The sequence below is a fragment of the Anomaloglossus baeobatrachus genome, chromosome 6 (assembly GCF_048569485.1).
Source record: "Anomaloglossus baeobatrachus isolate aAnoBae1 chromosome 6, aAnoBae1.hap1, whole genome shotgun sequence".
Lineage (NCBI taxonomy): Eukaryota > Metazoa > Chordata > Amphibia > Anura > Aromobatidae > Anomaloglossus > Anomaloglossus baeobatrachus.
The window spans coordinates 352,247,353-352,274,502 of record NC_134358.1 but is presented as its reverse complement, the minus strand read 5'-3'; the positions used below and the strand labels follow the sequence as shown (position 1 = coordinate 352,274,502).

The following is a 27,150-nucleotide window of genomic DNA, read 5'->3' as shown; positions in this document are numbered from 1 at the left end:
CTGTGTTGGTTTACAGATGAGTGTCTTATGTCAAAAGATGGTGGGTGACTCCTAAATGCTGCTCCCTATAGCTCATGGTTTAGTATGGTTTCTATTGAGACAAAATAGTCTGCGTATGCAGACACAAAGATTTATAAAACAAATGCCCACATTGTGCTGCAATGATACAAAATAGGGCATAGGGTTTTCTTTTACAGCTTTCCACCAATACTTTACAACATTAATTTCAATGACGGCAGACTTTTACAAATAAAATGGATCTACAGCCATAGCTAGAAGATTATGCCCATGCAACCTTTCACTATTACCATTTTAGGATCAGTGCTGTATGAACATGGTTTGATTTACAACCATCTCTATGTTACAAATTGGTTTACACAAGCATCAGCAAACATTTTTTCAAAATCATTCAGAAGAGCAATAAAAATCAACAGCTTTCAAAGTACTTAAGGATTGCATGTTGGTTCATTTTGTACTTAGTGACGCATTGACTGATAAGGCATTAATAATTAGAACTATCCTTGTTAAGGTTCTGCTGACACTTCTTTCTACTTTAGGTGGTGCCCTCCTGTAATGAGTGCCAAAGGTTCACTATAAATACCACTTACATTACTTGTCAGTCATCACTTTCATCTTCTGTCAAGCTGCCCTGTTTTCTTTTTATCATCTCCTTATGTAATAAGAAAGTGCTTCTCTCTAACATCATGGTCAGACTTGTGCTGCCAAACCCAGGACTTGAAAACAGGATACAAACCTATGAGCAACTTGAGACTCTAGAAAAAGAAGAAGCAGGAGAAAGACCACAATGGGACAACAAAGCGCAATACATGCTTACCTGTATAGGTTTTTGTGTGGGACTGGGAAACGTATGGAGATTTCCTTACCTTTGCCAAAGCCATGGAGGAGGTATGTGCTAAATCCTATGAATTTTGTACTGACTGTAGTGTGCATATAGACTACATGATAAAAAATTAGAAAATCTAATATGTTTATGTAAAAATTGACAAAGAAAAGAAATAAAATGTTTTATATCACTACTAAAGCTTTGTGTAAGAATGAGAAATCTAAAATAGTAGATTGGGAAGTAACATTAAAGGAGTTTTCTATTTACAATTCTTTAAAGCCTAACTGCTTGCTTGTGTAAAAAGTAATAATCTCAGCATAAATCACCTTCCCCTGCTCTGACATATTTCACCTAATACTCCAGGTCTTTGTTAACAAGCTGCAGTCAGGACATTAAGACTACAACACAATGGACAGCGGCAGTCAATTAGTGGACTCAATGGTTCTGCCGTTGTAGACAGCAATAATGACACAACACTGCAGAAGAAAAAAAGCGCAATAGGGTCTTAACCAGTAAAATACTTAAGGCCCCATCACACTAAGCAACATCGCTAGCAACATCGCTGCTAACGAACAACTTTTGTGACGTAACAGCGATGTTGCTAGTGATGTTGCTTAGTGTGACATCCAGCAACAACCTGGCCCCTGCTGTGAGGTCGTTGGTTGTTGCTGAATGTCCTGGGCCATTTTTTAGTTGTTGCTCTCCCGCTGTGAAGCACACATCGCTGTGTGTGACAGCGAGACAGCAACAACTAAATGTGCAGGCAGCAGGAGCCGGCTTCTGCGGACACTGGTAACCAATGTAAACATCGGGTAACCAAGAAGCCCTGTCCTTGGTTACCCGATATTTACCTTCGTTACCAGCCTCCTCCGCTCTCACGCTGTCAGTGCCGGCTCCTGCTTCTTGCACATGTAGCTACAGCACACATCGGGTAATTAACCCAATGTGTGCTGTAACTAGGAGAGCAGGGAGCCAGCGCTAAGCAGTGTGCGCTGCTCCCTGCTCTGTGCACATGTAGCTACAGCACACATCGGGTAATTAACCCAATGTGTGCTGTAACTAGGAGAGCAGGGAGCCAGCTCTAAGCAGTGTGCGCTGCTCCCTGCTCTGGGCACATGTAGCTGCAGCACACATCGGGTAATTAACCCGATGTGTGCTGTAACTAGGAGAGCAGGGAGCCAGCGCTAAGCGGTGTGCGCTGCTCCCTGCTCTCTGCACGTGTAGCTGAGTGCACTGGTAACCAAGGTAAATATCGGGTTGGTTACCCGATATTTACCTTAGTTACCAAGCGCAGCATCTTCTACGCGGCGCTGCTGGCTGGGGGCTGGGACACTGGTTGCTGGTGAGCTCACCAGCAACTCGTGTAGCCTTGCTCCAGCGATCCCTGCCAGGTCAGGTTGCTGGTGGGATCGCTGGAGCGTCGCAGTGTGACATCTCACCAGCAACCTCCTAGCAACTTACCAGCGATCCCTATCAGGTTGGATCGTTGTTGGGATCGCTGGTAAGTTGTTTAGTGTGACTGGGCCTTTAAGTATAGATATCAGGATGACTCACTTATAGCGGTTGTGTAAGTCCCAACACCTATTTTAGCCGAATATGAAGTGGTCAGCTGCAGCTCCCCAAGGTTAAGGCAAGAAGCTGTATAGGAGAAATGTTTTTTCTCGAAAGGCGTTGACCTATGCCTACAATAGAATAAAAAGACATAAATTTAATACAATGGAGCAGTATGGTGTGAATGCGGTGAAAATTCCTTTCTCCTATACACCTCTGTTGTAGCCAACAAGGGTCTCTAAGCCCAGTGACTGGCTGCAGCCTGTCAACAATGTCAGGGAACCGCAGCAGAGTAGCATTGGTGGACTTGGGGAAGGCAAGTAAGGCCCAGTTTAATACCTTTTTTTGAGCACATATTTAAAAAATCCAAAATAGAAAAACCCTTGAAACACAGTATACACAGATACACAGTATAATTAGAGTTGAACAAACAGATTGACAGGATCCTCATGCAACACCGATGTCAGTAGTTTATATCAGAGCCCTGTGAAGCTACTCCTGATGGCATCCCCAGTGTTTCTTTTATTAGTAGGCCTATTGTGATGTGAAAATTTTGTAGCGATGTACACATGACATCACACTGCAATGATGATGTCACACTAAAATGATGACATTGTGCTGTGTCTACTAATAAGAAGAGGAGATGAGTCAGGGATGTTTGCAGGTAGGACAAGGCTCATTAGGCTGTGGTCTGGCACCCATAGACTGCTAAAGTGGCCCCTGGACTAGGTTCTCACTAATATTTTTACCCACCTCCATATATAATTGATATCTACTGGTTGGACCAGCCAAGCAAAACATATGTGGTGATTTTATTATAATTCTTTCCAAATTATTATCCATTTTGTACTCTAAAAATTATACAACAGTGAAATGAATACAGAGTACAAAGTGCAATCAGATACAAGTGAGTACAGAAAGAGTTATAGATCAGTAATAAAGTACAATTATCAAGCAATAAAATGATCAATGCCTGTATATGTGAGATCAGGTGAGAGCAATATACATATTCTGGTTGGTCTGATCATCATTTCTTGGAGCTGAGCTCTTAAACTATATGTGTAGCAGAAATACTTTGTTTAATTGTCATGAAAAAAATAGTGGATATTTAGTATTTTAATAGAGAATTCAACTCAAAATCCAAAATCTTACTGTCCAAAAGGGGGCTTATAACAGTTAGAAAGCCTAAAATTCATTAAGTTCCAGTAAAATAGTCTTGCCTCCTTCCCATAAAATTACCGTAATCACAGTTGTGCTAGGAGCTGGAGTTTCACCCTCTACCTGCATGGACAGACAGCGACAGAGCCTGCAATCCCATGGTAAAATAAAAATAAATGATAAATGTCCATCTATTATCACTTCAGAACAGACATCCATCTCTGTAATCTAAGATTCAATCACTGCACACTACAACCATAACTGGTTGTTTATAAGAATCTTATATTCTATTTTTTAGATTGTTGCTGTGGATCACCAATAGATATTTAACTCACAGTAAGATTTTAATAACTAGAGAGTTTGTATCAAAGTATAAAAAAACTTGTTTTTTTTTTCATAAACAGCAACAAACCCATTCAAGTGAATGTAGAAATTCTAGAGGCAAAAATTTAAAACATTTTAGTGTAATCTCAGAAAACCCATTTGAAGGGATTGTCCGATAGTAAATACTACAGCCCAAATAATCCAAACTGTGACGTTGAATGGAGTCTGTCCCCCAAAATCACAATTTTAACTAAGCCTCTAGTCATAATGGATACAAGTAAATATGTGACACCCCTGGACTATTCAAGTTGTCACAGGATACTGCACAAACTGCCCTCCCCGTGCAGTATTCAACCCCCCATGTTTCTGGGTCTCTATCCTCCAGTACTGCCTCCACCAGCATTCACACATCCTAGATACACCTTGCACCACGCCTGTCAGGCACACTAGTGGGCTGCTTAAGCAGGAATAGGGCCGCCCACCAATATGGGCACTGGGGCAATGTTACGCTGCATAATGGTGGACACCGCTGATTTTCCTTGCTACTGCCATGCTGACACTGGTCCTTTATTAACGATGCTCTTTACACCTGGTTTAGCGTTCTCAGCTACTCATTGTTTCCATGCTGATACTGGTCATTTAGATAAGGCGCTGCTTTAACCTGTTCTAGCAGTATACACTGCTACTTATTGCCCCAGTGCCCATATTGATCATTTGCAGGAGTTGTCTGATGAAGGCCATCACGTGGCTGAAACGTCACTTTTTTTCTTGAAAATAAACTACACACAAACTGTACTTTAAAGAGTGCCTTGTATTTACTTGTATACGGATGGTTTGGAAGCCGACAAGTGCACCTTCTTTTCTTTTTTCATTTTGTGGCTGTGCCTTATCCTACTACAAGTCTAGTCATAAAGCGGCCTTAGCCACTAAAAACGCCATATTTTTGCTGTAGTAAAGGTGGCCTATGCAGAAGTAAACAGAATTTAATATGATACACAAATTATGATCCTTTTTCCATCCTTGCCAAGACCAAGAGATTCCGTTCCTAAAATAGCATGAACCACCACTGCCTTCTATGTTGATTGACAGTGATGGATTGACCAGAATGAGTGCTGCCTGAAATCTCCAATGTGCTTGAGGCTTCTGCCACACTCACGTGAAATTCACGCACGTGCCAAGAGACACGTATTTTCCCTGCATGTTGCGTGCAGGTAAGTACGTGTCTCTGGTACGTGCGTGACACGTGTGTTCTACGTGTGCTATCCGCGATAGCACACGTAGAACCGGTAATTAACATACTCACCTGGTCCTTCCTGATGTCCGCACTGCTGTCCGTGGTGCTGATCCTCGTTCTCCAGCCCTCCCGTCTCCCCGCTGCTGCTGCTGCCAGGCAGTGAAGTGAATATTCAATGAGAATAATGAGCGACGGTCGGCAGCAAGAGGCAGCAGCGGCAGAGACAGGAGGGCTGGAGAAGGTGAGTTAATGTTTTTTTTTTTTTTTCACTGACATGTGTGTTTTCTCCAGCGCGTGTCACACGGGACCGCATCCACACTACACCCGTGTGGTACGGGTGCGGGCCGTGTGACACCCGTGCTGCGAGAGAAATCACTGACATGTCTGCGCTTTGAAAAACGCACACACGTACAAACGCACACGGACACACGTTCCGTGTGGTTTTACGTGTGTGTGCCTGCTACAATAGGGTAGCATTGGTTGACGTGTCTCCGTGCCGCCGGTACGTGTAAAAAATGACAAACACGGATGTGTGTCGCAAGCCTGAGACAGAGTCGGTGCTCCAAGACTGCTGTCTTGTGGGCATAGACATTGTAACAGTGTGTGCACGCACACAGGCAAAGTGTTCTCAAATAGTGCTCACTCTGGCCATGTGAGTGCTGTTAATCTACATACAGCAAAGCAGCTAGTTATGGTAATTGGGGAGGACGAAAGGTTTACCAAATCTTTTGGCCATGCTTAGGGTGCAACAAGTGCCTAATGTCTACATCAAGTTTAATGCTTTTTATGCAAAACAAGGGCAGAATTTTTTTCAACAAAGTTATTGTTTTTATTGGGGCTTATTCCCTTATATGACTATGGCTTTGTTTAAATAATTTTGAGGTGCAGACTTATATTAAGCAATTTTATCATTTACAGTACATCTTATAACCTGTTTGTAACTACCAACGGTAAGCAAACATCAGTGCTTTTTGGGCTTTTTGCAGCGCTGATTTTTTTAGGGACAGTGATCATAGTAGAATCTGGACCACCTGAGTCTTAGAAGCGTCTGGATTCCAGTGTAGAATACTAGCTCTGATCGAATACATCTTCAGGATCTGATTGACTCAGGTTCCAATGATGTTATCCCTTGATTATCGTCTAGATGCCACGATCAATAGAGATACCAGCATTTACAAGTTTGGGAGAAGTGGGCTCTTTCACCCTTTTGACACCTTCGCGCCATGATCACAGCAGAGATAAGGGTTGTCATAGCAGCACAAGGTCAAATGATAACTTCCAGGTCTGCCAGGTACAGTGACCTCTTAGACCCAGCCAAAAGCAGGGTCTAATGGGTCATCTGCCAATGGTACACTGACAGCTGTAAGGCTATGTGCCCACGTTGTGTTCTGTCCCTGAAGAAATTTCTGCAGTGATTTGAACACACTTCAAATCGCTGCATAAACATTTTTAGGCAAGAGAACAAGAGTCAAAAAAGTGCAGAAAAAGTATATTTTTTTTTTATATAATTTTCTATATATAAGTGCAAACAGCAAAACAGAAAAATAAAAACACAAGGGAGTGTGAGTCACATAAACAGGACAGCCAGAGCAGGTAGTACAGAGAAATGACCGGTCACAGTAGCATGACAGTGGTGGATAACAAAGATAATACAGGCAATAAATGCATTATAAAGTGCAAGTGCATAAGCAGTAAATATCCGCATAAGCCAATCCAGGCACCCCCAATAGGTCAAAAATACCAGGTCAGATCAATGAATCAAGCAGTTTGCTAATTCAAGATGAAGTGGCCAGTGCACTAAAAGTGGCCAGTGCATTTAAAGTGGCCAGTGCATAGTCCTGAGAATGTGAAAGAGGAGCTTCCCCATACCCCACCAACGTACGTTTCGCCTGCTTAGGGCAAAATGCCCAAGTTCGGCTTCCTCAGGGAGGGAGAAGGCAGCGACATGCTCGTTGTGTCCAGGGGATTTTTATATATCGCTCCCACTTTGCTTCCGCATACGTCACCTCCTTGGATGACGCGCACACGCGCTGGCGGCGTCATGGTGAAGGCGGGCTAGCCGTCAGGCGGCAATGCGCACGCGCGGGAGCGGGGACGCGTCATCCCGCTCCCACGAGAACGCAGCCACTATAGCGACGGCGGGCACGTCGGCAACAGGAGGACACAGGCGCGCCGCGCGTGCAGAGGTAAATAAATGTAAACATAGGAACCGGACTGTAAACCACAGCGGAATACAAGGGAATACTTAACATCACAGGTGAATACAAGCAATATGGACATAACGCAAGTGCAGAGGTCAGGTCCAGTATTCTCAATAAGTTGATTGCTGTAATAATGCAGTAAATCCAGGAGAGGCAAAAGTCAAATTTCCAGAAAAGAAGAGAGGGACAACAATCCAGGCAGACAGAGTGCTGGAAAATAATGTATAAAAAGTATAGAATTTACAAAACTGGGCACAGATACTAGATATATTGGATTTTTAGGCTACATTAATCCTTTTGGTCTCCTGTGATACACATACGGGCATGGCATATAATAAAAGAGAAAGGGAAAGCAGAGACAATAAGAGAGAAAACAAGAATAAGGATAAAAACGGTGATGATAAGAACTAGGAGAGGAATGTATCAGAGAAACGGGGCAAAACTCATTGATTCATTAAGTCCTTTTGGGACCAGCGTATCCAGGCGGTGGATCCAACGAGCCTCACTTTGGGCTAATACCTTCTTAAGATTACCACCCCTGGACCCGCTGTTCACCATATCAATGCCCCGCAACTCCAAAAGTGATGAGTCACAGTCATGGTGGGCCTTGAAGTGCCGGGGCAGGGTTTTAAGTAATGTGTTATCTGTGACTAGCCTGGCTGCCTCAATATCACGGACATGTTCCCTGACCCTAATGCGGAGCTCACGGGAGGTGAGCCCCACATAGATCAGGGAACATGGACAGACAGCAAAGTACACCACGTGTGTGGAACTGCACGTTATATACTTCCTAATTTGGCTGCGCTCTCGCGGGAGCGGGATGACGCGTCCCCGATCCCGCGCGTGCGCATTGCCGCCCAACGGCTGGCCCGCCTTCACCATGACACTGCCGGCGCGTGTGCGCGTCATCCAAGGAGGTGACGTATGCGGAAGCACAGTGGGCGCGATATATAAAAATCCCCTGGACACAACAAGCATGGCGCTGCCTTCTCCCTCCCTGAGGAAGCCAAACTTGGGCATTTTGCCCTAAGCAGGCGAAACGTACGTTGGTGGGGTATGGGGAAGCTCCTCTTTCACATTCTCAGGACTATGCACTGGCCACTTTAAATGCACTGGCCACTTTTAGTGCACTGGCCACTTCATCTTGAGTTAGCAAACTGCTTGATTCATTGATCTGACCTGGTATTTTTGACCTATTGGGGGTGCCTGGATTGGCTTATGCGGATATTTACTGCTTATGCACTTGCACTTTATAATGCATTTATTGCCTGTATTATCCTTGTTGTCCACCACTGTTATGCTACTGTGTCCGGCATTTCTCTGTACTACCTGCTCTGGCTGTGGTTTATGTGACTGACATTCCCTTGTGTTTTTATTTTTCTGTTTTGCTGTTTGCACTTATATATAGAAAATTATATCAAATAAAAATATACTTTTTCTGCACTTTTTTGACTCTTTTTCTCTTCCCTAAAAATGTTTGTTTGAGTCTGTGCCATGGTCTTATGGACCATTTTGGGCTAAATCATGCCCAGTTTAAATATTTGTATTGCTGTATGGGGACCCCTATACTTAACCTCGCTGCATAAACAGTCCGTAATGAAAAGCTGATTTCATGCGCTCTGGATGCAGTCTCTTCTATAGACAGAGCAGGACCTGCATCCAAAGCGCATGAAAGAAGTGACATGTTGCTTTTTAGAACGCAGTGCTTCGGCAGCAGCCGAAGCGCTGCGTTCTAATATGCCACGTGCGAATGGATTAGGCACAATCTTCATAGATTGTGCTGGGGACGCAGGACGCATGCAGTTACGTTGCGGTGGAGAACGCAGCGTAACTGCATGAAAATACGCTACGTGGGCACATAGCCGAATACATTGCAATACTTGTGCATTACAATGCATTATACCAGTGATCAGAGTAATAAGTGTTCAAGTCCCACTAAGTGAAAATAAAAACCAAATAAGTTACAAGTATTTGTTATTTGCTGCCACACAGCTCAGTCAGCAAAAAAAAAAAAACAGCTACAGCACTCAGAATATATCAATGAAAAAGCAATTATTTTTTCTATAAAATTGTTTTTATTCTGTAAAAGCAGCAAAATACAAAAAAACAACATAAATATTGTATTGCTTTAATCATACTGACCAGAATAATAAGGTCGTCTTATTACTTTTACCACATGGTGAATGGCATAAAAAATAATTCCTGAATTGTTTTTTATTGTTCATTCTGTCTCCCAAAAATCAAAATAGAAAGTGATTATAAAATAATGTGCCTGAAAATGGTACAAATACAATCTTCAACTCATGTTAGAAAAATCAAGCCCTCACATGATTTTGCTGCCGGAAAAATGGAAAAATATAGCTCTCAAAATATTGTAAAGAAATAACTATTTTAAAGTTGTTTTTTTTAGTATGTGAAAATAAACGAACATAAAAGCTCGATACAAATCTAGTATGGCTATAATCGTACTAACCTGAAGAATAAAGCCATCTTATCAGTTTTACGGCACGAGGAAAGGCATAATAAAGAAATAAAACCAATTCTTGACCTGCTGTTGATTTGTTCATTCTGCCCCACAAAGATTGCAGTAAGTCAAGGCTCACATTTATATGCACTCTACGATGAGCTGTTACATCGAACTTTTCGTGTATATCTCTGAAATACGTTATTCAGACAGAAACCCTGATGGAACATTCACTTCAATGAGGAAAAATCAGTCACTTTGGACTGTGCCTGGCCTATGTTTTGGCAGTATCTGTTTTCTTAAGCAATCATAAAAGTGTGGTTCAACACAGTTTTGTGCACATCTGAAAAAATGGACACTGCCAAACAATGGTCAGAGTCCAAGTTATCTCTGGTGCCTCATTATTATGAATATCTAAATACATCATGTATTTCCTTTGAATTACATCATTAGGAGGTTTAGATGGAAGTTCTCATGTAAGTTCTCAGCATAGATCACAGGATAAAAGTAATCCCAAAGTAATGTAAAATGTTTCCAATAAAAGCGTCAACTAATTCCAAACAATACCATAAAAATAAAATAGGTCTCTATCTGGTCGTCTGTTAACAGAAATAAGAAGGATTTTCATGGTACTGGTGGCACAAAGGCTCCTGGAGAGCGCCAAAGCCCCTTTTCCCCCAATGCCCAAAAGATTACAGTCAAGTCTGCACTAGCAAATCCAAAGTGCCCCCTCCTTTCTGAACCCCACAATGTGCCCAAAACACAGTTAGTGTTAATATGTTTCTTAGCACAGGTGCGAGGAAAGACCACTTAATTACTGGATTCTTGTTTCTAGAAGCGAAATCTGGGAATAGTATATGGGCAATACAATGTAGGGCACTACAATGTACAGATACTACAATATATTGGCACTATAGCACTACAATGTATTGGGCACTAAAATGGCAAATTGTAAATTTTCATTCTACTACACCCCCTGCCTGTTTCTGGAAATCACCCAAGGAGTAAAAACCGTCAACACATAGATGAATTCCCAGACCGGCGTAATTTCTAAAATGGGGCCAATTAAGAGGGGATTCTTCTCGTTTTGCTCTTAGGGGCTCTGCAAGTGGAGTCTGCAAAATATTCTAGGGGTGTATGGGGTATAGCCATTTCCAGCAGAAATTGTACAACAAATTTTGTTGACATTTTCACCTATTCCCTCTTGTCAAAATGTAAAATCTGGTGCTAAAATAAAATTTTATGGGTAAAAATGTAATTATGTTTTCTTTATAGCTTAATAGTATAAAATTGTATGATTCATCTATGATATCAAAATGCTCACTGCACCCCTACATTAATCTATTAAAAGGTGTAGTTTGTAAAATGAATGGGAACACTTATGGGAGGGTTCTGCTGTTCTGGTAGCTCAGGGACACTGCCAGTCTGACATAGCACCCACAAATCATTCCAGCCAAATCTGCACTACAAAATAGTGCTTATTCCCTTCTGAGCTTTGCAGTGTGCCTGAAGAGTAATTTCTGGCCACATATGGGGCACTGGTGTACCCAAAAAAAATGCACCACAAACTGTGTTGTCCATTTTTTCCTATTAGTCGTATTAGTAAAAATAAAAAATGTGGGACTAAAACAACATTTTAGTGAAAAAACAAATATTTTTTTCTCCTACTCATGATGGTATAAAATTTTTTGAAGCACCTCTAGTGTTAATTTTGCTCACTGCACCACTAAATAAATGCACAGAGTGATCTAGTTTGTAAAATTGCATGACTTGTGGGGGGCTATGCTGTTCTGGTACCTCAGCGCCTCTGCCAATGTGACATTGCACCAGCAAATCATACCAGCAAAATCTGAACTCTAACATAACAGGCTGAATGGAGCCAGGGCAGAGCCGTGGGCGTAGTGACCCATGACTCACCTTTGCAGGGAAACCAAGGGGTTAATTGCATTTCTAGAAAAAGAGCGGGTTTTCTGCGGGGTCAGGAGTTTAAGGGGTGGACTTATGGGGCCAGGGGAGGGAATGGGGGGAGGGCTGTATATATATGTCCAGGGAGAGAGGGGGGGGCATCACTTTGGCATGAGGCACCTATAGAGAAAGGTCCCCGTGTCACCTCACTAGATCTCCCCCCCTGACCTGATGGCGACGTTGGCAGAGATCCTGGAGCAGCTGCAGGCTGCTGCTTGCGGCAAGGATGGAGCAGAGATCAGAACAGCTATTAGGGAGATCCTGGGAGGCTCTGAACCTGCTGCCGACGCTGACCCCCCTCCAGTCCGGAGCGCGCGCAGGGCGAGGGCACCAGAGCGGTTCTCACCTGATGTGGCTCCTGGTCCTCAGCGGCGCCGTAGGAGCCCCTCCAGGGACCCTCCTCGCATTAAGACTCCAGCGTTGCCTGCACGCAGGAGCAGGCGGGGGAGGAATCCTTCCCGGCATCTACGACCTGCGGTGGTGGGCGGTCCCTCCAGGGATCATGTGACCGGCCCAGCTGCCTCTACTGCACAGGGCTACAACAAGATGGCGGCGGTCCTTCCTGGCGATGCTCCAGTTGGGGGGACTGCTGGACGGCATGGAAATGGGAGTGCTGCAGGGCCCACGAGGTCTGAAGTCAGGAGGACGGCTGATCCAGGAACCTCGTCTGCGATGTCAGTGCAGTAACCACCTTCCAAGAGGTCAGCGTGCGCCGGGTCAGAGTCGTCTGAAAGGTGTGGAATGCTGCAGCGGAGGATGTCATCACCGGCAGGGAGATCGCGGTCCAGGCACGGGTCGCCTTTAGGCAAGAGGAGACTGTCGCCGTCAGAGAGGTCAGCGCCACGGGAAAATTCACCAGCACGGCAGGGGCCTGCGTCTGGGAGAAGGTCCTTTTCACGGTCACGGTCGCGTTCCAGGAGGAGGTCGCCGTCATGGACACGGGCAGCATCGGGGATGAGCCAGCCCGCATCTCATCATCCAGTCCGCTGCCTGGTCGTCCAACCAGGTTCGAGCGTGGCAGGCTCCCAGGTTCCACCTGGTCGAGCTGCTGAAGACGCTTTCTTGAGGAGCCATTCCAGAGGGGATCGTCATCCAGAGTCAGGATTTTCGGCTGGTGGGTCTCATGTACCGACACAGCTTGGTGAGTTTGCCTCTATGTTTTGTACGTCCTCACCTAGTTTAGTTTCCCCAGGGGCAGGAGGTGGCCAGGCGTAGGCAGGGCTGAGCGCGGCGAGCGTAGATGTCGGTAGCCTCAGCGACGTGCTGAGGGGTGTGCGTGATTTGTTGGAGCAGCTGGATAGGTTGAGTCGGGGGGGCGGTCGAGTCTCCCGTCCCTGCGTGGGTACTGAGCACCGGCTGTTGTAGTTGTGCCAACGGAGAGCAAGGCGGCTGCTGGGGATGGTGTGGCGGCTCCTGGGCAGACGGAAAAGGATAAAGAAGGGGACAGGATTATTTTGGATGATAGGGCCAGAGGGGAGGTGTACGTTTGCTTTGAGGGCCCTCTAGGGGCACATTTGAAGAAGGATGAGTATGTGGAGATCTTTTCCCTCCTTGCTTTGGAGAAGTTTAATTTAGATAAGAAGAAGAAGGATGATAGCAAGAAGGAGGAGGAAGAAAAGCGGAGGTGGCGACTGATCCCTCAAACGTTTGCTAACTGGTTGCAGGCTTTTGTGATCCTAGCTAGCGTTATTGGCGAAAAGGCGCCGGATAATTGTTCTGGGCTATTCTGCTATATGGATGCCATAGCGGAAGCTCATAGGATTTATGGCGGGCAGACTTGGTTGCGGTACGATGAGCAGTTTAGGCAGCGAAAAGCCGGTAGGCCCAGTAGACGATGGGATCAGAAGGATATCGGATTATGGTTGAAAGTTATGGCACCGGCTCGTTATGGTCAGCCCTTTCACGGGGAGGGGGGGCGGGTCGGCCAGCCAACATACCATTGGGGGAGTGGGGACCCAGGCAGGTGGCGTTGGAGCAAAGGCAGTGGTGTGCTGGCAGTTTAACGACAGCCAGTGCAAGTTTGGGAGCTCCTGCAAGTTTAAGCATCAGTGTTCCGGTTGTGGAGGTTCCTCCCACGGAGCGGCTCGCTGCTTTTAAGAAGGGAAGGCCCAAAGCAGGGGGAGATTCTGGAAAAGGGGGGGAGCTCAGTGAGGCTTCTCGAGATGGCCCCTTATCTAAATAGATACTTTAGGCGGGACAAGACAGTGTTATTGGAGGATGGTTTTCGTGTTGGTTTTAGGATTCCCCCCCTCCTCATGTTGTTCCATTGCAGTTAAAGAATTTGTTGTCAGCGCGGTAACACCCATAGGTTGTGACAATAAAGCTACTTGGTGAGGTTGCTTGTGGTCGGATGGCGGGTCCGTTTGCAATCCCCCCCATTCCGAATTTGGTTCTATCGTAGCTAGGGGTCATCCCAAAGAAGGAGCCGAACAAATTTCGGCTCATTCAGCATTTGTCATTCCCCAAGGGTTTGTCGGTGAATGATGGCATTGACCCAGACCTCTGTTCTGATACCTCATTTGACGCAGCCGTCAGATGGGTTCGGAGATGTGGTAGGGGAGCATTGTTAGCAAAAACGAATATCGAATCGGCTTTCCGTTTGCTGCCGGTGCATCCTGAGAGCATGCATCTGTTGGGTTGTTTTTGGGACGGATCCTATTTTGTTGATCGTTGTTTGCCTATGGGGTGTTCCATTTCTTGTGCTTATTTTGAAGTGTTCCGTTCTTTGTTAGAATGGGCAGTGTGTGATGTGGCTCAGCTCTCGCCGGTGATTCATTATCTCGACGATTTTTTGTTCATTGGTCCTGCCGAGTCGGCAATTTGTCAGACTACGGAATGGTTGTCTGACCGGTTCGGGGTTCCCTTGGCTCAAGATAAAACTGAAGGCCCGTGTACTTGTCTGAATTTTTTGGGCATCACTATTGATACTATGATGATGGAGTGCAGGCTGCCGGAGGAAAAAATCTCGGCTTTGCGCGCGGAGGTGAGTTCGGCCGTTCGCCTTAAAACAATTCAGTTGAGGGACCTTCAGTCTTTGTTGGGCAAGCTGAATTTTGCTTGTTGTATCATGCCCATGGGCCGGGTTTTTTCACGTAGGTTGGCGTCGGCGACGACCGGGGCGCGTTCCCCCAGGCATTACATAAGGTTGACCCAGGACCTTAGGGAGGATTTGGCTGTTTGGGGCACTTTTTTGGAGAAGTACAATGGCCGGTCGCTAATGATTGCAGAAGTGGTAGATGATTTTGATTGCGAGCTTTTCACCGACGCTGCAGGTGGTAATGGCTTTGGGGCTTACTTCGGAGGTAGGTGGTGCGTGGGAGAGTGGCCGACGACGTGGCATGAAGCAGGGTTTACGCGGAATTTGACATTGTTGGAGCTGTTTCCGATTGTGGTGGCGGAGTCCATTTGGGGAGATCATTTTAGCAACAGAAAAATCCGCTTTCACTGCGACAACATGTCGGTTGTCATGGCAATTAACAACTTGTCTGGTGCGTCTCCTCCGGTTGTCCGCCTGTTGCGGTATTTGGTGTTGCGGTGTCTTTGCCTTAATGTGTGGGTTGTAGCAGTGCATGTACCGGGGGTCGTGAGCTCCATTGCTGATTCCCTTTCTCGCTTACAGTGGGATCGTTTTTGGAGCCTGGCGCCGGAAACGAAGTCCGCCAGCAGCACCTGGCCGGCGGAGCTCTTGGAGTTGGTGTTCGAGAGGCGAGCTCGTTGATCAGAGCGTCATTGGCTCCTGGTACATGGGCTGCATATGAAGCAGCCTGGAGGGACTGGATGAATTGGAGGCAGGAACTTGGGGTTGGGGAGTCTGAGGAGGATTCTATCAGTGCCTTACTTTGTCGGTTGTGTAGGATGGCTTCGGATCAGTGGTCTTTTTCCAGGGTTAATCGGTTTTTGGCGGGGGTTTCGTTTGGTTGTAAATTGCAGCGGGTGGTTGATATAACAAAAAATTTTCTTGTTCGGCAAGCTGTGAGGGGCTAGAGAAAGGGGGTTCATAGACCGGACAGTCGGAGGCCGGTGTCATTCCAGCTGCTGGAAGAGCTGGGTGCTCAGCTGGAGTGAGTGTTTCACACTTTGAAATGGTTCTGTTTCAGTTGGCATTTTCATGGGATTTCTTCGGAGCTATGAGGATAGACGAGTTGGTATCCCCAGCATCATCCCGGGGGGGTTAGGGGCGTTTTGGGAGAGGACACGGTTGTTTCCGGGGACTCTGTGGAATTTTGGATCCGGTGGTCTAAGACGGATCAATTTGGTCGAGGGAGAAGGGTCACTTTATGGGCATTGGCGGGGTCCCTGATGTGCCCTGTATACTGTTCTAAACGGTATTTAGAATTGGGGGTATACCGCCCGGGTCCATTGTTGAAGCATCAGGATGGATCGTTTTTGTCCAGGTACCAGTTTGTGGAGGTTTTTCAGAAATGTCTGGAGAGGTTGGGGTTGCAGGCGGACAAGTTTTCAGCCCACTCGTTTCGGATCGGGGCAGCGACTGAAGCTGATAGGTGGGGGCTCCCGGCGGAGACAGTGCAGAGGATAGGCACATGGGAGTCAAAGAGGTTCAGGCTATACGTCTGCCCCCATTTGTTGTAGGAGTCGGGGAGTTTTTCTGGTCTTGTGGTGTATATAAAAAAAAAACAAAAAAACCCCCACATGTCTGCAATGTTGTTTTTACAGTTTAATGGTAGTTATTGGTGCGTGTCAGATTTTTCAGTTTGTTACACCCCCTTTCCCCCCCCATCTTTTTCTTTTTGTTTCCTTCTATAGGTGATACGCCCCTGGTGTGGATTTTCGGCCATTCTTTTGTTTATTGGGGGGCACTGAGAGCTGATGTGCGGTGCAATGGTCGGCAGTTGGGTTGGTCCACAGACGAGGTAATCGTTCGTTGGATCGGGGTGAGGGGCATGCGCTGGCTGCAGGTGTTGGTGGATTTTCACCGGTTCGTTCATTTGGATTGCCCCCCTGAGGTGCTGGTGTTGCACGTCGGGGGAACTGATTTAGGGGCTCGCCCCTGTCGGGAGTTGATACGGGATATCCGGTATGACCTGCTCCGCCTTTGGTCAATCTTCCCTAAACTCAGGATGGTTTGGTCAGATATCGTTCCCCGAAAGATTTGGCGGAGGGCTCGGTCCCTGGAGAGGATCAAAAAGACCAGAATAAAGGTCAACAGGGTGGTTGGGAATTTAGTGTCCAGGAATGGAGGAGTTGTAGTTCGGCACAGGGACTTGGAGTCGGGGGAGGGGAATTTTTGGCGGTCAGATGGTGTGCACCTGACTGCCGTGGGTATTGATCTGTGGGCCTTGAGCATTCAAGAAGGAGTCGAGCGGGCACTTGTTTTGGTGGGGTGACTCGCATTATGAGGGGTCAGGTAATGCTCATGGTGGCGGTGGCGAGGGGGGTTCTTGGAGTCGGTGGAAATGTCGGGGAGGGGGGTGGTACATTGGATAGATGGGGGACCACCCCCTTGTTTTTTCTGGTATGGTAATTGCCTGACGGATTTGGGGGGCTCTACAGGGGTGGGGTCTCCTGAGAGTCGGTTACGGACACGGTTTTCCGGCAAAAGGTGGTGCCCCCGATCTTGTGGTCACGGCTGGGGGCAAATATGCCGGATGGTTTTGGTAACATACTTGGTGTCCGCCAGGTTTTTGGGGCTCCAAGAACTGCCCTTGCATTGGTATAAATGGTTATTTATGGATATTTATGGTTATTTATGTGTTATATGGGCGGCACGGTGGCTCAGTGGTTAGCACTGCTGTCTTGCAGCGCTGGGGTCCTGGGTTCATTTCCCACCAAGGACAACATCTGCAAGGAGTTTGTATGTTCTCCCCGTGTTTGCGTGGGTTTCCTCCCACACTCCAAAAAACATACTGATAGGGACTCTAGATTGTGAGCCCCAATGGGGACAGTATGACCAATGTATGTAAAGCGCTGTGGAATTAATAGCGCTATATATATAAATAAATTATTATTATTATTATTAATAATATTATGATGTCTGTTAATAAACCAGGCCGATTTGGTTAATTTATCCAAATAATGGTGTTGCGTGTTTATTAGTGGGTGGGATAAATTGGTTATGGTTCGGTGTTGAGCCAATGGTGGGGGGAAGCCTCTGCAGTAGGGCAGTCAAGGATGAACGGAGCCAGGGCAGAGCCGTGGGCGTAGTGGCCCATGACTCACCTTTGCAGGGCAACCAAGGGGTTAATTGCATTTCTAGAAAAAGAGTGGGTTTTCTGCGGGGTCAGGAGTTTAAGGGGGTGGACTTATAGGACCAGGGGAGGGAATAGGGGGGGCTGTATATATATGTCCAGGGAGAGAGGGGGGAGGCATCCCTTTGGCGTGAGGCACCTATAGAGAAAGGTCCCGCCCTCCCGCCCTATGTTTAATCTTTGTCATTGGAAGATGGGGGAGTTGAGTTTAATTTAACTTCTTTTAGTGTGTTAGGGTCATTTCAGCGAGCGGTGGTGAGGGGGGTTCTTGGAGTCGGTACAAATGTCGGGGAGGGGGTTGGTACATCGGATAGATGGGGGACCACCCCCCTTGTTTATTCTGGTATGGTAATTGCCTGGCGGACTTGGGGGGCTCTACAGGGTTGGGGTCTCCTGAGAGTTGGTTATGGACACGGTTTTCCGGCAAAAGGTGGTGCCCCCGAGCTTGTGATCGCGGCTTGAGGCAAATATGCCGGATGGTTTTGGTAACATACTTGGTGTCCGCCAGGTTTTTGGGGCTCCAAGAACCACCCTTGCATTGGTATAAATGGTTCTTTATGGTTATTTATGTGTTATGATGTTTGTTAATAAACCGGGCCGATTTGGTCAATTTATCCAAATAGTGGTGTTGTGTGTTTATTAGTGGGTGGGATAAATTGGTTATGGTTCGATGTTGAGCCAATGGTGGGGGGAAGCCTCTGCAGTAGGGTAGTCAAGTCCTTCCTTCCCTTCTGAGTACTTGCATACTCAAGATAAATTGCATAGCAAGTTGTAAAATTCTTTTTTTACTATTACTTTTTTCAAAAATTAAAATTTTGGAGCCAAAGCAATATTTATTGGAAAAAATGATAATTTCTCACTCAGCCAACTGTCATACAATTCTGTGAAAGAAGGGTTAAAATTGTTCACCTCATGTCAACATTAAATGCTCAAAAGTTTTAGTTTCCAAAATGGGATCACTTGTGAGGGTTTCTGCTGTTATGACATGTTATGACATGTTATGACATGACATGACTCATGAGCTCTTCAAATGTGATATGGTGTCCACAATCTAATCCAGCCAAAATGCCACTCCTAAATTCATATAACGCTTTTTCCATTTCAAGCCCTCCCGTGTGCCTAAACAGTAGAGTCCACCCCCTTACGAGATGGCATCATACTCAACAGATATTGTACAACAAATGTTATGTCCATTTTCTCTGGGTACTCATGTAAAAATGAAAAGTTAAGTTACAGTTTCATGCTACAATGCAATAAAATTCTGTGAAGCACCTGAGGGTTCAAGGTGCTTATCTCATCTCAATATAAATTCCTTGAGATGTGTAATTTCCAAAATGAGGTCACTTGTGGGAAGTTTCTATTGTTTAGGCACGTCAGGGACTCTGTATATGCGACATGGCGTCTGCTGCACTCAGTAGCTAATTTTGCTTGCTTGATTTCTTTTTAACATTTCCTATTGATTTCTTTAAATCTTCTTTAAGATTTTAAAACGCCTTTTGTTTTTGTTTTATTATACTTTGTACAGTCTTATTTATCCATAGTGGTTTCTTTTTATTCTTGGACATTTTATTACCAGAGAGTATAAGTTTTTTACAGGACTCTAGTAGTATATCCTTAAACTTTCCCCATTTATGTTCAGTATCCCCAGTTACCATGACTTTGTCCCAATCTACACATTTAAGCTCTTCCCTTAATTTGTTGAAATCAGCTTTCCTAAAATTCCAGGTTTCAGCATTTCCCCTTTGAAATGTTCTATTGAATATTACTTTGAAGATTACCATATTATGATCGCTGGTGCCCAAGTGCTCCCAGATAGAGATGAGCGAACCGGTCGCGGTTCGGCTCGAGTTCGGTTCGCCGAACGGACGTCTCGTTCGAGTTCGGTTTGGCGAACGTTCGACGAACCGAACTCGAACCGCATAAGAAACAATGGCAGGCAATCACAAACACATAAAAACACCTAGAAAACACCCTCAAAGGTGTCCAAAAGGTGACAAACAACTCACAACACAACACAAACACATGGGAAAGTGAAAAGGACATATACTCATGCGAAAACAAAAGAGCAGGACAAGGAAAAAGAGGAGACACAGATATGAGTATGTGCAAGGGAACGTCGATGCCATTACTGTGCAACTTGAGCCCTGCTCATTTTAGGCTTCCAATCTGGATAAATTGCCTGAGCTCACCACATACGCCTTGGGGATCTTGTTGTGTCCCGCAGCTAGCGTTTTCTCGGAACGTGTCCTCAGTGCTGCTGGGGCTGTGCTGACAGCTAAGCACACGCATCTGTCCACTGACAATGTGGACAGACTAATGTTCACCAAGATGAACAAGTCATGGCTCTCAGAGGACTTTTCTTCCCCTGGCTCAGCCAGGGGAGGCGAAAGGCACGCGTATTTTTGAGAGTGCTTCATGCAAAGGATCTTTTTCATCTTGAAAATGGGGTCAACTGATGCCAGTCAAGTGGGGTGTGTGTGGCCCAATTAGTGGAAACGAGGGAGACTGTTGTTGGAGTCCCCTCGCTTTTGAAAAAAGAACCAAGATGAACAAGTCATGGCTCTCAGAGGACTTTTCTTCCCCTGGCTCAGCCAGGGGAGGCGAAAGGCACGCGTATTTTTGAGAGTGCTTCATGCAAAGGATCTTTTTCCTCTTGAAAATGGGGTCAACTGATGCCAGTCAAGTGGGGTGTGTGGCCCAATTAGTGGAAACGAGGGAGACTGTGGTTGGAGTCCCCTCGCTGTGTTTTACACGGTTAAGTAACCGGGACATGTGTTTGCCCCAGAGCGGCTGCTGCCTCCTGTGATGCCACAATTTGCAGCAAAGGGACCAGACGGTCTGTGCTGCAATATATTTCAGTTGGATCTGTGCACTTGGATGCACACCCAGCTGAAGCAAATGCTGAGTTCCTCAGGCCTCCTGAACCCTGGCCCGGTCGCAGTGGCAACCCCTGTGACATCGATGGTTCCGCCCCTGCCTGCCAGTGAACCAAGTACTGTAAAGAACGCTAAACAACCTGATAATCTATTATTATTGATACCTAAAACATCAACGATCCATCAACTAAAATCAAGGTGAAAGGGCAGGAAGAGGATTTCCTGAACCCACAAATTTCTTAATAGAGATTTGTTGGAAACATTAAGGATTCTATATGATGCTGATAAGGCCAGACGGAAAGCCAAAGGATTAATGATAGCAGAAATTTTGAATAGAAACTGCGGTCCTAACTTAAGTGACGGTACTTTAAGTTTAATGTTTTTCATGGATAACCACACCAAATCACCCACACACAGACCCTGACCAGGCACACATCTACTGTCAGCCAAAAGTTTATACTTAGAGCCCTTGTTATGTAAGTGCTGCTGAACTTTTCCCATGCAGATGATAGTGCTGAACCCAATTGGTCCTCCTCGGCTATCCTGGATGCGTGCCCTTTAAGAAAAGTACAGAACTGAGGATGGTGAATTTAGACACAAAAGAAAGGAGATATACCAGAGGACTCATGGCAGCAATATTGATAGCAAACCCTGCAAGAGGAAGGAACGATGACTACTCCTCCTGATTATGTGAGACAAAACAGTACAAATACTGCTCCAAGTTCTGATTCATGCACTCCATTTGTCAATTAAACTGCAGATGGAACACCGACGAGTTAGACTGTAATCCCTAAGCGAGGGCAGAAAGCCCTTCAAAAATTGACACTAAATTGAGTGCCTCCATCAGAAACAATATCAGGCTGCACTTCATGGAGTCTGACAATTTCATGTATAAATACAGTAAAGCTAAATGCTAAAGCATTGGGTAAAGATGGTAATGCAATAAAATGTGCTATTTTGGGAAATCCATCCAGCACAACAAAATGACCGTATCATCAGCAGAGGGAAGTAGATCCATAATAAAGTCCATGGAAATGTCCGTCCAAGGTTTGCTAGGGACACTCAATGGCAGCAGACAACTTAAGGGACGAGAGTGCGATGCTTTAGAGCACGCCCAGGTGGCACATACAGACACATAGGACACCATATCCCTCTGAATTTTGGGCCACCAAAAACTATGCAATAAGAGATCCACAGTACAATTCACCCCAGGGTGACCAGCCAGGGCAGAATCATGATGCTCCCCAGAACCCTAATGCAAAGATTCAAGGGAACAAATGACTTATTAGCTAGGACCCCAGATGGAGCCTTATTCTGGGTATCCACAATCTCAGATTGAACCTCCGTACTGAACACCTGCACCATCACTCCCTTTTGCTAGAAGGGCATAAGTTCCTCACAAAGTTCCACCCCCAGAAAGGTCCTTGGCAATGCATCAACCTTCATGTTTTTAGAAAAAAACAAGATAGTCAGCACTAAATGTGCACTACTGCACTAAAAATTCCAAACTGTGCTTATTATTAAAATTAGAGATTTTTGGGGAAAAAATTGCAATTTCTTGAGCTACCCCGACATGTCACGGCAAATCTCATTGAGCCAGTCCTACTCTAAAATATTTTTTTATAAAATGTGCCATACAGCCTCACATATGAAAAGGAGAACTATTCTTAGCAGCACATACTTGGTGTTTTTCAATCCCGTACCCATGACTGAATCATGGCTGTGGGTGGGACAGGCCCAAGCAAATGCTACTTGAGGTAAAAAGCCTGTGGAAAGGGCCTGATGGCTGAATGTGAACAGCCACTTCATGTTTTTAGACCCTGGAAGATAAGTTAAAAAAAACTTAAACCTATTAACAAATAAAGGCCACTGAGCTTGTCTCAGTGTAAAATGTTTTGCCAACTTTAGGTAAAGGAGATTTTTATGGTCCATAATTACAGTAACAGGATGAGTAGCTCACTCCAAAAAATGTCGCCACTCCTCAAATTCTAATTGGATAGCGAGTAGTTCCCTTTTACAAATGTCATAATTATTATTGGCCGAAGATAACTTCTTGGAAAAGAAGGCACATTGATGTAAGTTACTAACAGACAGCCCTTGATAAAATACAACTCCCACCCCTACCTCTGATGCGTCAATATTGCCTGTGAAGGGAAGAGACACATCAGGCTGTATTAATACAATTGCTGATTTGAAGCATTTTGTAAGACAGACAAACGCATATCAAGTGTGACGACATGGACTCTCATGGGTTAAAGTTTCTTAACATTCAGCCACACATGAAGACAGTTTGTTTATAGATGGAGGATAATCCCTCGTTGTTCTACAAGACTGTTGGGAGTTTAGTATTGAAGTTTTTGTTGACTCATGTATTTGTTTTGGCCACTGAAGGCCAGACACCCAGATAACTCAATTATGTGAACTTCCCACTGTATTACTAAGTAAATTGCTAGATGTGATGCAACTTACCTGCCTCACCCTTGTCTCTGGATATTTGAATATAGCTTGAAATTCATCCAATAAGAGAAGCAATCTTGTACAACCAATCCGATAAGGGCACAGTATATCTGAAGGGAAGGCTATGGCTATAAAAAGGGACTTCTTTAAGTCACCGGTGTTTATGGATGTTGCATTATCCAGTCTAAGCTCTTAGGAGCTGGCTAGGGGATCAGAACCAGGATGCCTTGTGGACTCGGTCTAGGGACTTTGGCTCCGACTACAGGATCACTTGGCTACATGGCTTCAATCTAGGGAATTCGATTCCGATTGGAGACCATAACCGCAGTCTAGGGATTTCGACTCTGGCTTCCAGGATTATATCATTTCATCATACCAGAGACTACTTAAGGAAGAAAACCAGGTTGGGACAATTTGGTCACCTGGCTACAGACTTTGCAGACCTCAGCCCGCTTCCTAAATCTGGCGTTATTCCAGTCTCGGTGGGTGCCCACCGAAAGCGGGGTCCTGCTGGATTGGAGTAAGTAGCCCTGGAAGCTCTGAGGCACGGACATTCTAATCCCTGGTGAGCCAGCGGAAGGGTGAGACTCTGTTGCCTGTTACATTTGTGTGTTTTGCTAGTTATGTGTTATGTGCCGTTAATTGTTTGGGGACCAAATAAAGTCTTAATATTGTGATTTCCTCACCCTGTGTTGTTTGAGTAGTGTTCTGCCCATGGTTATGGAGGTCGGGCGTTCTGTTGGGATGAGGGATGAGCCCTTGGCCATGCTGTCTTTCTAAAGGTGGCCGGGCCAGTGGACGAGAGCACCCACTGACTCCCGTGTCTCCACAATTGGTGGCAGCGGTGGGACACTACTCAGCCTGGTTTATCCAGGGGAGCTGCAGAGGACTGGTGTTCACGGACACCGTCCAGGGCTCAACAACCAGGGAGGCACATAAGCATACCTAGCAGGCCATAAGGGAGGCATTCAGGTTTTGGACACTGCCATGTCCAACCCCACCAGCTCAGCCATGGGACAAGGACAAGAGAGGAGTTAAGACCACATCAGTAAATGGATGCTACAGGATCTGTGCCAGAGGCGAAAGATTGACTACAGGAACGCTGACACTCGGTCGGACTTGATCCGGAAATTAGTCCATTGTGATGCCCAGAATGATGCAGAGGACGATGAGGATCCCACCGATATTGACCCAGAGGATTTAAACTATGTGCCACATCATGGATCTAGTGACAATCGGGAATCAACTTGGTCCCAAATGGCCCGAGCCACAGCATTGTTGGCTGCATTGGGGCCTAAATCCTCAAGAGAAGAGAGGGCTTGTGTTCTGGAATATGTTTATGGGATTCCAGCTGCCGTACTGCTTACACCAGCCACTCGAGAAGGATGGTGCCGCTACCCCGCAGAAGCTGCACCAAAACAAAGGTCTACAAACAGGGCATGTGACTTGCCAAATCTACGGCACTGTTATACATGTGGGCACCTTGGACATATCGATAAAGATTGTCTCCAAAACTGAGGCCCCATGCTTGGAGCCCATCTGCCAGCTCAGCCTGTCAAGGTCTGTGACATACAGAGCCAGGGACTACGAGACACTGGTTCCTCCATTACCTTGGTAAGCCCAGTTATTGTTTCCCCAGAAGACCATTTACCAGATTCCCAATTATCCATCTCCCTGGCTGAGGACCAGCGCCCGGACATCCCTCTGGCATGTGTGCAGTTGGACCTAAGGACCGACCAGGGAGAGGTCGAGGTGGAGCTTATGGACAACCTCCCCACACCTGGTATTTTGGGGACTAACCAGGAAGCGATCGATGTGGGACTTGTGAACAGCCTCCCAACACCTGCTATTCTGGTGACCAACCAGGAAGCGATCGATGTGGGACTTGTGAACAGCCTCCCCATACCTGTCATTGTGGAGACTGACCAGAGCAAGGCTGATGTGGAGCTTATGAACAGCATCCCCACACCTGTTATTTTGGGGTCTGATCAGGAAGAGGTCCATATGGAGCTTATGGACAGCCTCCCCACACCTGTTGTTTTGCGGACTAACTAGGAGGAAGTTGATGTAGGGCTCATGGATGGTCTCCCCACTTCTGTTGTTTCAGGGACTAGCCAGGAGGAAGTTGAAGTGGGGTTCATGGATGGCCCCACCAAGCCTGTTGTTTCGGATACCACCCAGAGGGAAGTGGAAGTGGGGCTTGTGGATTACCTGCTCACACCAGTTATTTTGGAGTATGACCTAGGACAAGAACTATCCGGCCAGTTTGTAGCAGCCATCACCCACTTCCACGCCAAGCAGGACCCTGATGTGGATCTTTCTAACATCTTTTCCAAGGATAATTCACGTTCCCAGTCTCCATCATCCACTTCTGAGCCAACAACCGTGAGAAAGTCTAACCAGACTGTGGCTATTGACTGGGAGAAGATTGATAGTAAGAAATTTATGCAAGCCCAACTTACGGACCTCACCTTAGTGCTTATCCGCAATATAGCTGCTCAACCTGGGGGAGGTAATCAGGGGGAGGTGTATAGATGCGAGCCTCTGTTGCTCACCCCACCATTAAAAAGGACAATGCCATCAAGAGGAGAAGGATAATCGGAGCCTATCATGTCTGGCTAATATTAAGAAGGGGGAGGAATGTGACGACATGGACTCTAATGGGTTAAAGTTTCTTAACATTCAGGCAGACATGAAGAGAGTTTGTTTATAGATGGGGGATAATCCCTCATTGTTCTACAAGACTCTTGGGAGTTAAGTATTGAAGTTTTTGTTAACTCATGTAATTGTTTTGGCCACTGAAGGCCAGACACCCAGATAACTCAATTATGCGAACTTCCCATTGTATTACTAAGTGAATTGCTAAATATGATGTAACTTACCTGCCTCACCCTTGTCTCTGGATATTTGAATATAGCTTGAAATTCATCCAATAAGAGAAGCAATCTTGCACAACCAATCCGATAAGGGCACAGTATATCCGAAGGGAAGGCTATGGCTACAAAAAGGGACTTCTTTAAGTCACCGGTTGTTGATGGATGTTGCATGATCCAGTCTAAGCTCTTAGGAGCTGGCTAGGGGATCAGAACCAGGATGCCTTGTGGACTCGGTCTAGGGACTTTGGCTCCGACTACAGGATCACTTAGCTACATGGCTTCAATCTAGGGACTTCCGATTGGAGACCATAACCGCAGTCTAGGGATTTCGACTGGCTTCCAGGATTATATCATTTCATCATACCAGAGACTACTTAATAAACCCAGGTTGGGACAATTTGGTCACCTGGCTACAGACTTTGCAGACCTCAGCCAGCTTCCTAAATCTGGCATTATTCCAGTCTCGGTGGGTGCCCGCCGAAAGCGGGGTGCTGCTGGATTGGAGTAAGTAACCCTGGAAGCTCTGAGGCACGGACATTCTAATCCCTGGTGAGCCAGCGGAAGGGTGAGACTCTGATGCCTGTTACAGTTGTGTGTTTTGCTGGTTATGTGTTATGTGCCGTTAATTGTTTGGGGATCCAATAAAGTCTTAATATTGTGATTTTCCTCACCCTGTGTGGTCTGAGTAGTGTACTGCCCACGGTTAAGGAGGTTGGGCGTTCAGTTGGGATGAGCCCTGGGCCATGCTGTTTTTCTAAAGGCGGCCGGGCCAGTGGACAAGAGCACCCACTGACTCCCGTGTCTCCACATCAAGCACCCTCAGACCAGTTACAAAAGACTGTTGTCAAGTCAGTCAGATGTCTTTCTATGGCAGAGAAATTTTTAATAAACCTAATAATTTGCAAACCCCAAGAAATGTTGCAGTACCTTAAGGTTCACAGGATCGTCCAATTTTTAATATAGGTTGTAATTTAAAAGGTTCAGCCTAAAACCA

General features: G+C 45.8%; 1 protein-coding gene across 2 annotated transcripts in view; it reads left to right on the top strand.

The window, feature by feature from the left end:
- The first annotated feature begins 617 nt into the window (after nucleotides 1–617).
- Nucleotides 618–27,150, top strand: part of SLC6A19 (solute carrier family 6 member 19) — a 913,143-nt gene continuing 886,610 nt past the window's right edge. For both annotated transcript variants that reach the window (XM_075315004.1, XM_075315002.1), the window contains exon 1: nucleotides 618–906. In XM_075315004.1, the coding sequence (XP_075171119.1) occupies nucleotides 705–906 (202 nt within the window). In that variant the 5' untranslated portion in view covers nucleotides 618–704. The remainder of the gene's footprint in view (nucleotides 907–27,150) is intronic.